This window comes from Microtus oregoni, unplaced genomic scaffold, assembly GCF_018167655.1.
Source record: "Microtus oregoni isolate MIOR12 unplaced genomic scaffold, Mior012 000010F_ref0000083, whole genome shotgun sequence".
Taxonomy (NCBI): domain Eukaryota; kingdom Metazoa; phylum Chordata; class Mammalia; order Rodentia; family Cricetidae; genus Microtus; species Microtus oregoni.
The window spans coordinates 33,548,461-33,564,112 of NW_024543069.1; the positions used below are offsets into that span (position 1 = coordinate 33,548,461).

The 15,652-nt window shown below is 37.7% G+C and overlaps 1 protein-coding gene and 1 non-coding gene across 2 annotated transcripts in view; one reads left to right on the forward strand and one right to left on the reverse strand.

Moving 5' to 3' along the window:
- The window catches only part of Hspa4l (heat shock protein family A (Hsp70) member 4 like), a 47,943-nt gene that overhangs the window by 11,055 nt on the left and 21,236 nt on the right, over positions 1–15,652 (reverse strand). The window contains exons 9-14 of the mRNA XM_041659180.1: positions 15,443–15,594; positions 14,798–14,904; positions 11,448–11,581; positions 9,425–9,624; positions 3,891–3,989; positions 1,393–1,530 (exon numbers count right to left, since the gene is read on the reverse strand). Of these exons, the coding sequence (XP_041515114.1) occupies positions 1,393–1,530; positions 3,891–3,989; positions 9,425–9,624; positions 11,448–11,581; positions 14,798–14,904; positions 15,443–15,594 (830 nt within the window). The remainder of the gene's footprint in view (positions 1–1,392; positions 1,531–3,890; positions 3,990–9,424; positions 9,625–11,447; positions 11,582–14,797; positions 14,905–15,442; positions 15,595–15,652) is intronic.
- LOC121453090 lies at positions 5,616–5,748 on the forward strand. Its single transcript, XR_005974965.1, has one exon. It is a non-coding gene; the product is annotated as a small nucleolar RNA SNORA51 (small nucleolar RNA).

Below are 15,652 nucleotides of genomic sequence, written 5' to 3' on the forward strand. Positions count from 1 at the left end.
TAACAGGATGACCTACAGGTTATGTTTGTTTTGAGAACCTAAAAGATGTTAGCAAGAACTATTATGACCAAAACCAAGGAAAGAATGCAATTATAATTCTTGAACAAAATTTTCGCTTAAAAGCACCTGGTTTTCTAAACACAAGGATTCCTTGACAAGCTGTAATACAATGACCTAGATTTAGAAAGAGACATTTAAAAAATTAATGAATGTCTCATTTTGTACATAAACCTACTATGGTTTCCTAAAGTAGTTCCTTTGGAAAAAATAGACTATATAAACATATACATTCTGAGTATTATATGAGTTCTTCAGGAATTACTATGCATGGATAGATCCTTGTTAATAAATAGGTATTATGCATTGGTACTTTAAAAAAGAAGCCTTATAAAAATCAAAATCTCTTCATGTAATGATGGACAGTAAACAAGTTGAAAGCAACATGCTTCAAACACTGACCTAATGTCTATAGATATTAGGAACCACCATTTCAGTATAAAATTAGAGGGCAAATACAATCACTTCATACAATTACTGCTAAAGAAAAAATTCACTTCCAAGAGACTGGAACTCTAAATGAAAATAGACAAGAGCATGTAAGAAAATGTTAAAAAGGACAACTGTTTACAAATCATTAATCAACACTCTGAACACATTTAAGAGAGGGGTTTGCTAGGCCAGTGGTTATGCTACATGCCTGTGATCTCAAAACTCAGAAGGTCGAGGAAGATTCAGGTCCGCCTAGGCTATACAGAAAGATCCTGCCTCGCCGGGCGGTGGTGGCGCACGCCTTTAATCCCAGCACTCGGGAGGCAGAGGCAGGCGGATCTCTGTGAGTTCGAGGCCAGCCTGGTCTACAAGAGCTAGTTCCAGGACAGGAACCAAAAGCTACGGAGAAACCCTGTCTCGAAAAATCAAAAAAAAAAAAAAAAAAAAAAGATCCTGCCTCAACACCTCTTTAAAATGAAACACAAAGAATCCAAACCAAGGCAAAACAAAAAGTGGGATGTTTCTATTTTATGATTGTTAGAGAATAAAGGAGGGACTGGGTGGTGCAAATGTTTATAATCCCATCATGGAGGAGGTAGAGGCAGGAGGGCCAGGACTTAAGGTTATCCTTAATTACATGATGAATCTGAGACTACAGGAACCCTGATTTTTAAAAGGGGTGGTGGTGGTTATGAAATCAGTCTCAGAAAGGTTTTTCTCTATAATAGATACCGGTTTTCATATAATTAAGATGAAAGTACTATGTACAAATACAGTTTATTAGTTTGATAATGTTATAATTCCTTAATAATTGCAGACAGACTGCTGAGCTTTCAACTTCTGACTTCAATATAGTATCAGAATGTATTAGCAATTATTCAACAGCAACTCCAACTTATATACCTCATTTTCAATGTAGCTATTGAGAAGATCTTGGGTCAGTTGTCTGTACAGACTACTCTGGATGGGTAGATCAATACTCTTGACTTTGCCTTTTTTAATAGTTTGATTTATGCGGTCTTGCTTGTCTGAAGAAAGTGACTAGAAAAGAAAACAAAATCACAAGTGAATTTTTCTAAAACCAACAAATTTTAGAATTGAAACAAAAAGAGTAAAGCCAAACATAAAAACTAATACTGATAACCTTTTTATTCTGGTTAATTCTAAATCCTTTCTACATTTGGAATACGGACTTGGAAATTCAAAGCTGTAATGAACAACCACTTCACATACAATACTATGGTTATAATTCATGACAAAGGAAACAAATAAGGTAAGAGTATGGAGAAATTGGAACATTTCTTATAAACTGTTGGTGGCATTATAAACTTTACAGTAATTGTTGCCAGATTTTAAAATAGCTGAACCATTGAAATGGTTTATGGGTTACTTGCTGCTAAGCCTGACAACCTGAATACGATCCCTAGGACCCACATGCAAGTTGTTCTTTGACTTCAACACAGGAGCTGTGGCATATATGTACACATACGCACACAAAGTTAGCCGAGAGGTTTTTCAAATGTTAAAACACTTAAATACTATTATGATTAGCAATTCCAATACTAAGTAAGTGTCCAACAAAATGAAAATATACAGAGAAAAGTCATCAAAAGTAACATTCTTAACAGGAAAACTATGTTGGAAATGTTTATCACTAGTAAACAGAAAATCAGAATGTGGAATGCAGTGATACAATGCATTAATAGACCATAACTGGAAATGGAATAATAACTCATCACTAAGCGGAACTTTGAAGCCATGATTAATGTAAGAGGCAGCTTTAAGGGTCTTTATCTAAAATTTCCAAAACGGGAAAGTCTGTAGAGACGAAGTTGGCTAATGGTTGCCTATGTCTGAAAAGGGGAGAATGTAGAGAAAGGGAGAGTTGTAGTTCATGAGTACATGACTGTTTTAGGGCAAAAAAAAAAATCTCTAAAATTGTGATGATGCAGGTGTGAGAACCCACTACTAACCTGTGCACTAAATGGGAGAACTGTGTGATGTACCAGGTATACTTCAAACTCAATTCTGAGTAAAATGAGAATGTTAGAAAACAGGTTTCAGGTTTTGAATAATTTTATAATCTAGAATTTAAAACCTCTAAGGAAAAGAATCATACAGCTATGCTATGACATAAATTAATCAGTTGTTATTATTATTTATTATTATTATTGTTTTGAGACAAGGTTTCTCTGTTTAACAGCCCTAGTTGTCCTGGAACTAGCTCTTGTAGACCAGGCTTGCCTCAAACTCACAGAGATCTGCCTGCTTCTGTCTCCCAAGTGCTAGGATTAAAGGCATGTGCCCAGCTTCAAATTATTATTTTTTAAAATTGCATTTTTATCATTTTTAATTATGAATATGTATGTGTATCTGTGTGTAGGTTTGTGCATGTGAGTGCAGGTACCTGCAATGGAAGGAAGAGGACATTGGGCCCATGCAGATTTGCAGGCCATTGTGAGTCACTGAACATGGCTGTCAGGAAGCAAACTCAGGTCCTCTGGAAATACAGTAAGCACTCTTAACCAATGAACTATCTCCCCAGCCCTATTATCTTATTCAGAGACTTGAATGAAGGTAGGGAGGTCTAAGAAGTCAATGGGATCTGATGCTCTGAGGACAAGAGACATAGAAAGTGCTAAGATGTAAGCTCATCAGCCCATTACCTCCCAGCTACCACCAACCACCACAGCTGGCTCAGATACTCACATTAAAATAATTTTAGCTGAGTATGGCGGCACATGTCATTAATTCCAGCACTCTAGAAAACAGAGGTGGAGGTGGAGGCAGAGGCAGGCAGATCTCTGAGTCTAAGGCCAGCCTGCTCAGTCTACACAATGAATTCCAGGTTGGCTAGGGAATGGGGAGACATTGTCTTCTACTCCCCAAAGAATTTTTAATTATGTAATTTTTAATTACGACGTGACCAAAATTCAATGCAGAACATTATACACTTAAATTCATTTGGAATTATTCCATTTCTCCAAGACTATGTAATTTCTAGTGAAAAGAAATGTCATTAAAACATATTTTCCCTGTCAAAAGATAATTTTACTTATGTTTCTATATTTTAAAAGCTTTTAAGTACAACTCTGAAAGGTAGGTATTTTGGTAGTAAACTTCCTATGCTTCTCCTTAGCACTACAGTTTGAACTACGCATGCACTAAACAGACCAGCTAGGCCCCTCATCTCATCTCATCTCATCTCAGCCGGGTATGATAGGTTCTGCAGGCCTGTGACTCAACTCTTGGGAGGCTGCAGAGGGAGGGAGCACCATAAGTGTGAGACAGTTCTGCACTACACAGGAGACCTTGTCTAAAACAGACACACCCAGACAAGCAGACACAAAATCCAAACCTGACAAAAGCTCCAAACACAATCACAGAGCAGGAAAGCAAACCTTTGTCTTGGCTCCAGTGTGGTCAATCTCCTCTTCTGGGGTGTGCTCAGCATGACATTTTTGATGACCTCCTTCTTCTTGGTCAACCTGCATTTTGTCCTGGCAAAATATATAATGGATGGAACAGTCCTTTTCTAGTGAAAAGCACAGCCTTACACCTGTGTTGAGATGTGGGTACATACCTAAGCAGCTCCCTTTTCAAATGATACTAACAATGAACAGTTAACGCCTATAAATGAAAAGGTCAGCTTGAAGATTCTCATTCACTTTTTTGACCAAAAAATTTGTAAAGAATACAGACAACTATTTTCAAACCAGTAAGTCAGGATTCATAAAATTAAGCTTTAAAACAACTTGACATTAAAATATTACAGAGATGATCTTAGTTCGATGGAAATGCAGTAAAAAGATGAGCCTCAATCACACAATTCAGTTACATATTTCTAATTTTTTATTGAAAACTACTTTTATACAGTTTCCCCTACCTCATCTCCTCCCAGATCCCCCCTCCACCTTCCCACACTTCTAACTCCATGCCCTCTTTATGTTACCATTTTTAAATGTAGAAAATACCAACATTAACCAAAACTTAGATGTCTCTGAAGCACTCAGATATTAACCATCAAATGGGCTGTCCACTTGGCAAGCAATCCTAAACAAGATATATTGTTTACTCTTTCTCATCACACTCCCCACCATCCTCTTGAAAGAAGCAGCAAACAATGTAGGAATCATTGTATGTTTTGCTGTATCTGGACTTGAGTGAATATGTACTTCACAGTTAGCTTTCTTGAATAAATAAATGCATAGTTTTGTCAAAGAGAAAAACAGGCTAAATTATTATCTCTCTGCCTCTGGGAGTTTGACCCGGGGGCTTTGTGCATGCTCACTGGACAAGAGCTCTACCTCTGAGCTATAGCCCCAGTCCTCAGAATGTTATATTTTATATTCCAATTCTTCCCTTATAACTCTACAACCTCCCACATCATGACAAGAGGTAAGAAATGCAGAGTTGTGGTCACAGAGAAGCACAATGTAAATATTAAAATAAACATAGTAAAGAAAAAATGTTGTTGGTGCTCTGTGCTTACTAGTTGGGGATCAAGATGAGATCGCAGCTGTCAATGCCACCATGCCTTTGCTCTGCTACCATGGACGCTAACCCTCTAAATCTGTAAGCCCAATTAAATGCTTTCTTTATTAAAACATAGAAAAGAAAAAAAGAGTGTGGTAGAGTGATTGCTTAGGGTTTTATATCCTGCAAAGCTAAATAATTTAGTAAACAAAATTAAAATAATTATAAATTCCTTTCAAGTAAATGATCACAATGCTGTACCAGAATTTTTATCCTAAAGAAAGAACTTTTCATTATTATGATGTTAATTTATTAAAAGGTTTTTTTTTTTGGTGTGTGGATAATTTGACATTTCCTTTCCCTTAATTTAATTAACAAAATGCTACATTGAGACAGTCCTGCTCAGAAACCGAAGAAGCAGGATGTGACCTGCCCCGCTAAAAAAGATACTGAGTCATGTAATTAGCATAGATAAGAATAATGGGTTAGCTGAACGGTGGTGGTGCACGCCTTTAATCCCAGCACTTGGGAGGCAGAGGCAGGCGGATCTCTGGGAGTTCGAGGCCAGCCTGGTCTACAAGAGCTAGTTCCTGGACAGGCACCAAAGCTACAGAGAAACCCTGTCTCGAAAAACAAAAACAAAAAACAAAGGCCTCCTTGTGCTTACCACAGGCTGTGTTCTTACACTGGCTGTATAGAAAGAGGAGGTATAATAAAGCCACCCCATGTACACCTCAGCCCAGGCCACTGTGCCTGGTCTGTATTGTGAATGGGGAGACATGGAAAAAAAAGTACAATGGGTTAATATAAGTTTTAAGAACTAATATGAAGCCTGAGCTAATGGGCCAATCAGTTTATCATAAATATAGACCTCTGTGTAATTTCTTTGGGGCTTACCAGCAGTTGGAACTGGGCAGGACAGAAATCCCAACAAGCAGGCCCACATGTTATAAATGGCACCCACATGGACAACTGCATCCACATAAAACCTGAGAGAGCTTGGAAAGTAATTCTAGACAGAAAAGAATAAAGCATGGCTTCTTGGTAGCAGCAATTTATAGGATCTGCTCTGTTTGCTAGAGGAAAGTGCTCTCATTTAAGAGAGGCTTCCTGACTCAGTTTTAGCTGCAAAATCCTGCAGCTCTTTAAGAAGTCCTGCCATGAAACACTTAAATGGTGTGGATAAAAGCTGACTGCATGCTTTTTGGTTTTCAGCTGTAGCAGGAAAAAAGCTGCATCATTTTGAAATGCTGGCTTTCTGGGCCATCCTGCCAGTGCAAACTCTGACTCTTTCAGGCAGGCAGTCTGACTACGGAGCATTTGAGTGTGGTTTGTGAGCACACTGCTGCAGCTTGCTTGCTGGCAGGGACCTTGAAATGACATAGAGTTGTGGCAATAAATGTGGCTACAGCCGGTACCTCTGCCATGAGGCTGAAATCTCAGAAAGTTAAGTAATGGGCTGGATTCAGCCGTCAAAGCCACAGCTTTAATCCTCTCTATATTGCTTAGCAAATTAAAGACTCCTGTGATCATAAAAAGAGAGAGATATACAGTAAAGAGAGATTCAAAGACAAAGAAAAACCTCTAAATGGTTTACATTGTGTTAAAAATATATGCAAGCTTGGGAGAGTGAAGAAAGGGGTTAAAGTCCTCAAAATAAAAAAGAAAGAGGTGGTACACGCCTTTAGTCCCAACACTTAGTAGACAGAGGCAGACAAACCTCTGTGAGTTCAAGGCATGGTGGCACACGTCCTTAATCCCAATGCTTGGGAGGTAGCTAGACCTCTGTGAATTCAAGGTGTGGTGGTGCACACCTTTAATCCTAGCACTTGGGGGGCAGATGCAGGTGGATCTCTGTGAGTTCAAGAAAAGTCTACAGAGGGAGTTCCAGGACAGCCAAAGATATACAGAGAGCTTGTCTCAAAAAGTAAAAGTAAAGATAAAAGAAACAGAGGTTAAAGTAAAATCACACAAAGATGGAAAATACATAGAGAATCTGGATACTGTATGTTATTATGCTTTCTTTGAATTGTTTGAATTGCTTAGGAAAGAGCAACAGCTGCTAAAAGATATTTGCTTATAAATGCTGCTGAATTAATCCAAGATAGGTATTTTGAAAATACCTTGACTTCCAAATTGAAGTCAAAAGGTATGTTACTTTGGAAAAGAGATTTTGCTTTTGTTTTCACAGGAATTGAGAGGCTATGGATTCATTCTGAGTTAATAATAATCAGGTTTGATCAAGGAAAACCACCCAAGAAATATCTGGTAGGAACAGATGGTCCAGATGTCAGAGTTCTACATCCAGAACATAACAGGTTCAAGACTGCTGCCTGAGATGATAAAGACTCACAGGATACTCCAGTCAGGACTTGATTATAATTCAAAATTTTCTTTAGGTCCCCATAAGATTATTAGCACCCCCCAACCAGCAGGAAGTAGCCTGGAATACTACGCCCACATTCCCCCAAAATGGACTATTTTCCTTTGTTAAAAAAAAAAGAGGGAGAAGTGGTGTGGGACACTTCTATATTCTGTCTTTTAAACAAACACTGATTGGCCAGTAGCCAGGCAGGAAGTACAGGCGGGTTAATGAGATCAGAAGAATTCTGGGAAGGAGGAAGCCCATTCCTCTGCAGTCCTGCCCAGACACTAAAGATGCAGAATGTGACCTACCCCGCTGAAAAAGGTACCAAGCCATGTGGCTAACATAGATAAGAATATAAGTTACAAGAGCTAATATAAGTTATAAGAGCTAATATAAGTTATAAGAGTTAATACAAAGCCAATCAGTTTATCATTAAAAAATGCTACACAGGAAAATACCATGGGCCATAATTCACATATTTTAAACTAATAGAACACTTCTGATCAATCAAGAAGAAAGGATAAAAACAGGTCACTTCCAAAGAAGGGGAAAATTGTCCTGTAAAAAGATAAGTACTCCTCCTTTTGAAATGGGTCCTTCCTAATGTCCCTCAGGTATGGGCTTAAGCAACCTTTCCACTTCAGCTTCCAAAGTAGCTAATGGTACCCCCTACTATTTCTTCTTGGAGACCTTCCCCAATAATTTAAAAACACTTTTATTATTTTGTATGTCTAAGTGTTTTGCCTGCATGATGCCTGCGCACAACTTGTGTGTCTTGTACGTAAGGAGGCTAGAAGAAGACATGGGATCCTCTAAAACTGGAGTTATAGAGAGGTGTAAAGTTTCCCTGTGGGTGCTGGAAATGAACTTGGTTTTTCTGGAAGAGCGGCCAATGTTCACCCACTGAGCCATCTCTCCAGCTCTCACCCCACATTTTCTTTTAAGAAAAAAATTAAGTGAAGCTCTTCTTCTGTAGTCAAGGCCAATTTTAAGCTTTCTGCAAAATTCCTTTTCCTGAGTGCCATTGCCAGGATTACAAGCATAAACTACCCACTGTGTGTATGTGTGTGTCTGTGCACGCGCGTGCACATACTTTTAGTTGGAGGTATCATTCCTCTGGCACCACTTACTTAAAAAAAACAAACAAACCAAGGTTTCTCACTGGATTCAATTCAACAAGTAGGCTAGGCTAGGTGGCAAGGCCCAAATTCATTCTGTCTTTCTTCTCCAGACTAATCCAGTACCATCAAGCTCAGCTTTTAAAATCTGGGTTCTGGGTTTGAACACAGATCTTCATGTTGACAATAACATACAGATTGTGCGCATAAAAAGGTTAACTTTTTCTGTAAGTGAATAGAACCAAGCTCTCCCTGAGCTGAGCACAGAGACAAGTGTGCACACCTGTAATTCTAGCAGTCTAGACGTAGAAGCAGGAGGATCAGGACTTCATCTGGTCTCACCTACATAGAGAGTTTAAGGACAGTCTGAGTACCATGAGAATTTGTCTCACAGTTCCCTAAAACTCTTTCCTCTACAGTGCACCAGCAGTGAATTCAATGTCTCATAAATCTTTCATAATGTACAGCAATTGCATTTGAACGTCACTGGAGACACAGCATATCCCTTTGTTTAAATGCCACAGATGTTTTACAACTAAACCCTAAAATATTTTAAGAAGCACGCCTTTAATCCCACAATGCCAGGAGGCAGAGACAGGTGGATATCTTTGAATTTGAGGACACTTGGTCTACAAAGTGAGACTCTGTCTACAAAGAACAACAAAAATATGTGTTTAGTTTAAAAGTTATTCCTAGTTTTATCTAGCTATACATATGCATGTTTTAAAGAATTTAACAATGGATTTCAAAACTTACATGTTCCATAAAAGCTAGGAAAGATGCCTTGGCCCCTGTGAAGTGCATTACAAGATATGGTGTAGACCATTCTTAAACCAAGTCTTCATTAGTATGGTTATAAAGATGAGGCCCTACAGAAGAAACCCCAAGGCTAACCTTGGGAAAGAAGGTACTCATCACTGGGGTGCTGTCATGATCCCAGGGGAGAGGAAGCTGGGACAAGAGTTCTACTTACTGCATCATCTTTGTTTTCAGTCTTAGATGAAGCTTCTGTTTCCATTGGGGCCTCACTGTGATCGCCTTCCAGATTCTGCTTCTCAACCACTGATGCACTGGCCACACTGAAGATTCCATGGATGTTAATACGAACTTTAACTTTTACCTTAGAACTATCACCATCAGACTGTGGGAAAACATTCTGAATAGTGAAGTTTCCTTAGGGGGAAAAAAGCTTTGATTAGTGTATGAACATCGGATCAAACTCATTTAGGGTTTTAATAACTTAATCATCATCTTTAAGGCACATGTAAACATATGATTAAATTCTGGATGATCGCTATGGAACAAGTGCTGTGATCAGATTACTTTCTTTGCAGTATTAGCAAAGCTGCTGTGGAGCCTCACAATCAGTAGTTTTCTAGGAAAAAGGTGATGTTACTATTTACATATTTATCATGTGCATGTGCACACACACATATATGCCACCATGTGAGTGTGGAGGTCAGAGACAACTTTCAGCTGCTCTTTTTTTCTTCTACTGTGGGAGTCTTCTGGGAGACTAAACACAGGTCATCAGGCTTGGTGGCAAGTGCCTTTATCACACTGAGCTATCTTGCCAAAGCAAGAACTAGCATTTTAAACTTAGGACAATTTGATTTGATTCAAAAGCCAGTAAATGATTTAAGTAACTTATAATCAAAAGCCAAAATAACAAGACCTAATTTCTGAATTAAAAAACTATATATAAGCTGGGCGGTGGTGGCGCACGCCTTTAATCCCAGCACTTGGGAGGCAGAGGCAGGCGGATCTCTGTGAGTTCGAGGCCTGCCTGGTCTACAAGAGCTAGTTCCAGGACAGGAACCAAAAGCTACGGAGAAACCCTGTCTCGAAAATCAAACAAACAAACAAACAAACAAAAAACCCAAAAAACTATATATGTATATGTGTATATATATAAGCTTTGCTATAATTTTTATAAGTAATCATTGTTCATGAATAAAGCACTTCCAAACATTAAATATAAATTCTCCTATGCCCAAATTAGTGGTATCAGCTAAAGAGAGACTAATAGGCCAAAAGTTAAGACAGGCCAGTGAACAAGTATGACAGTGGGAACTATAAACATCTGTTGCTGAGGCCATCTAGCTGGTGGACCTGTAGCAGTCATAAAGACTAGTATAACTTGCAGCAACTTCTATTGCTTTGGTAATTACTTCCAAAGTTTATTTTCTCCTTTTTAGTCTATTAATACAGAAAAAATAAAAATTTCTTTTAAATATTATAAAAATCATGTTTTGTATCTTATCATTTAAACACAAACAGATAAAACTGACATCATAATTCCCTATTTGCTCTTCCGTATCACTCAACAATACAGTTTCAGAGTTATACAGTCATGTTAATAATACAAATACAATTTGCCTAAAAGTATTTTCCATTAGACAACCTTGACACAAATTTTCCAGGCCAATTTTAGAACACCTAGCATACAGAGTCAATGAAAACAGAAGTAGGACTACTTGGGGAGAGAACGAGGAGTGGCAGAGAGAGAACATAGGATAACAAGGGTGCACATGCTCAAAGCACACTGCATGTACGCATACACACACCAAGAGGAAAATGTCATAATGAAATCCATCATCTTGTGCAAATGACGCACTAATAAAAATATAAAAAACCAAAACAAATCAGGACTATTTAAAGATGCTATTTTTTCTAGAAATAAACTAAGCATGAAAAAGCTCATAGTTACAAAAAAGTACAAATTTCTTTAAAATCTGGACTAATTTAAATAAAGTTAATTTTTGCTTACTTAATTCTATATATTATCTATTTATTTATTTTGTTGTTTTTTGAGACAGAGCTTCTTTGTGTAACCTTGGTTGACCTGGAACTAGTTCTGTATATAAAACTGGTCTTGAACTCAGAGATCCATCTGCTTCTGCTTCCCAAGTGCTGGGGTTAAAGGCATGAGCCACCACACCTAGGTATAAATTGTTTATTAAATGCTTAAAAACTTAAATTTTTTGTTGTCTTACCAATTCTTGGATCAGGATAAGGCACTTCATGCAAATTAGTATAAAATGCTTCTAGTTCAAATGGTTCCTTCTTGTGGAAAGTTATGACCTTTGAGAATGGGGCAGGATGGTTCTTAGAGAAGACTTCACATTCCCTAAAGTGCAGCAGAAAAGACACTTAAACAGGTTGCCTGGGAACCCAATGTCAGAATATACTTCACTCTTAATTCATGAGCAGCAATTGCAAAGAACATATGTAAGGAAAACACCTATGGATTTTTTCTATTTTCAACAAGTTTACAGATGAAGGCTTTCAGAATGTCTAACATAATTTATCGCTGTACACTAAGAGAAAAAAATTGAGAATATGCATATTGTGAGGTCACATGTAGGAAGGACAAGGCAAACACTTGACCATATGCAGCCCTTTTAATTACAGCCCCCATTAAGTACTCTTCTTTGGAAATAAACTTACAGAAGGATACAGATATAGAACAGTACAAAGAGTATCTGTGTGTCAGGCACGTAGACTTTCTACTGTCCTTTGCCTTGTCTTGTCATTTGAATGCACATGTTATATCTGTGCATTTTTACTAAACAGCCTGAAAGTGACATGCTTATGTTATTATTGCAAATACCCCAGTATTTACTTCCTAAAACAGAAAGTCTCTCAAGTTTTAATCATATTCCAGTTGTTCATCTTATGCCTGTTTATAGTGTTTTCTTCCACCTAGAGCAGGAAGTTTTAAACTTGTAGTGATCTCTATTTCTTAAAGAACGTAACAGGAATGCTTGTGACTATTGTTTATGGGTGTTTATTATATAACATCATTGTACCACTTCAGTCACTCAAGGGCTTCAAATACACACATGAAACTTTTCCTAGCTTTCAGGAGCCTACTAATGCTTTCCCTGTTCTTACTGTGGTCACTACCGCATATACTTTTCTTGCGGGAGGTCCTTCCGCTCCTCCAGCCAATAGCCGCTGAGATACCAGCCCATTGGGTGTGGTCCCTCTCTTTAAAAAAGCGACCACTTCCCTCCTCTCTCTCTCTTTGCTTCCTGCTTCGTTTCTGGCTTCCTGATTGCGCAGAGGGCTGTTGTCTGGGACGGTGATCTGTAAGTTTTTTTCCCCTTTAAATAAATACCACCCTATTAATCATAATTCCAAACTGGTGTGGGATTGTTTGTGACTTACGCCTTCATGCTTTTAACCTTAGCTTTCTCTATATCTTGAGATTTTTCTTACTTACATAGTTAACTGAAACTGAACTCTACAGAGAAGTTCTTTTTTTTTTTAAATATTTATTTATTATGTATACAATATTCTGTCTGTATATATGCCTGTAGGCCAGAAGAGGGCACCAGACTCCATTACAAATGGTTGAGAGCCACCATGTGGTTGCTGGGAATTGAACTCAGGACCTTTGGAAGAGCAGGCAATGCTCTTAACCTCTGAGCGATCTCTCCAGCCCCTAAAGAGAAGTTCTTGACTTAAACTAAGATTAAAACAGCCATCCAAATACTCTGCAAGGCATTCATATAAAGTTGTGTCTTTGTTAGGGTTTCTACTGCTGTGGTGAAACATGACAAAAACAAAGTTGGGGAACAAAGGGTTTATCCAGCTTATACTTCCACATCAGTTTATCATCAAAAAAGTCAGGACAGAAACTCAAGCACTTCAGGAACTCCGAGGCAGGAGCTGAGGCAGCAGCCATGGAGGGGTGCTGCTTAGTGACTCGCAAAGGGCTTGTTCAGTCTGCTATATAATGGAATCCAAGATCACCAGCCCAGGGAAGACACCACCCACAATGGGTTGGGCCCTTCCCCATCAATCTCTAATTAAGAAAATGCTCTACAGGCTGGCCACAGCCTGATCTTATGGAGGCATTTTCTCGATTGACGTTCCATCTTCTCAGATGACTGCAGTGTACGTCAAGCTGACATGAATCTAGCCAGCACAGGTTGGTAGTCTGTATTTTTGAAATTTATACAAGCAGTTCAGTTTCTATCAATAATGACATACAGAACACAGAACAAAAGCAAGTTCACAATGTAGATACAGTTTTGTTCATTGTATAAGCCATTTCTAAAAGAAAGGCAAGTAAAATACATTTTTTTTTAATTTGGTAGGGAAGCAAGCTACTTACATGTTGGCCAATTAACAGAAACAACGTAAATGTCAACAAAAGCACAAAATATAATTTATATTATATTCTTAATAAATAATAAAATATTTTATTATAAATAAAAACATTTTTATTACATAGTAATAAAAGCATTATTTGTTTTCTTATTTTAGACAAGGTCTCCTGTAGCCCATGTTGGCCTTCAATGTTCTATGTTGCTGAGTACACTGAACTTTGATCCTCCTTTCTCCACCACCCGAGTGGTGGGGTTACAGGCAGGCTCCAGCACACTGTCTATTTGTGTGGTAATGAAGACGGAACCCATGAGTTTGTACATGCCAGACACATGTTCTACAACTGAGTCATATTATCAGGGAGAAAAAATAGCAATTGTTTTTGTTTACAATAATCATGTTAAATTTAATAGTACAGGAAAAAAACTGAATAAAATATATGTAATCTTGTGTTAATAGCAATGTAATGAATCTTTTTAGATATTATACAAAACACTAATTTGCTAGTTTGAGACAAAACGGGTACTTATGCTCTGGCTAAGCAATTCTACTCTGCTATTTTGTAGATATAGCAAACATACCTAAATATTGTTATATGTATACCAATGTTTCTAAACAACACTAAAAACAGCAAAATGTAATTTTCCTAGTGCTTTGGTGATTTACGATGGCATATTCAACTGTTGAAGTATTCACTGTCTGCTGTCATGGGAAAGTCCTATGTAGTATCTTTTTCAAAAGCAAATTGTACTGGAGGCTCCACAGATGATTTATGTACTTTGTTTATGAAGACTCAAAGAACAGGTATGGACAGATACATTAGCTGCTAAAAATGGCTAATGTGAATCAACAAATATGTCCATCATGGTTTGTACGTTATTTTTATAGTCTTTTTTTCTCTAATACTATTCAACACATTTAACAATTGTTTAAATTATTTATTTGTATTTTATGTTACACTGGTGTTTTGACTGCATATATGTCTGTGTGAGGTTGTTGGATCCCCTGGAACAGGAGCTATAGACAGTTGTGAGATGCCATGTGGTTGCTGGGAATTGAACCTGGGTCCTCTAGAAGAGCAGTCAGTGCTCTTAATCACTAAGCCATCTCTCCAGACCCACATTTAACAAAGTTTTAAGAAGCACAAATTCCTCTAAGTTAGAAAAAGCATATTTGATTGGTTGAATATTTATGATAAAATATAATTAATATTTTAAAAATAACTTACCCAGTCCCTTCTTCAAAAGAAGTCTTCCACCTTAATGTGACTGAATAGGGAACAAGGTCTGTTATGGAAAATTCCCGCACTTTAAATGCTGGTGAGAGGATTGCACACTGAAAGTAAGAAATGCACTTAAATGAGTAAGTACATATCACATTCTAGGTTAACCATAATTAAATTGCTTACTAATGTCTTTATAGTAAAAATTGTTCAGATTTTAAAATTTGTTACATTTTAGTAATGACAAAAGAAAATTTAAAGGGTCCATGTATTTTGTGTGATGTTACAAAAGCTAATCTAAGAACAGCTTTAAATTTCCAAAAAAATTATTAATGTACATAATCTCAAGAATTCAGTTTTTAGTACATAAATATATTATCTTATTATAGTTTAAAAGTACAAGAGAAATAAGGCATGATGGTGCATGCCTTTAATCCCAGCACTTCTGTGGCTGAGGTAGACACACACACACACACACACACAAAGCATATGTGACCAGGGAGGAGAGAAAGATACAGAGATACAGAGACAGACAGACAGACCGACTTACAAGGACTACTTCAGTTTTCTTTCAGCATACTGATGGGGTGATTGGGCAGATGAGAGGCCTGTCACAGACACTGTACAAACTACATACTAAATTGTTCTAACCTGCAAAGCACATCCTCTGGCGACAGCTTCATCAGCATTTAGGGTGGTACTGATGTCTTTCAGAAAAAACCTAGTGACCTGCTCCTTGACTGCAGGAATCCGAGTGGCCCCTCCTACTATCTCTATGCTGTTTATGTCTTCACGTTGTAAGTCTGGAAGTAAAACATATTTCAGTGAAAGAATGAGAAGTCTTCAAAACTTGTACATACT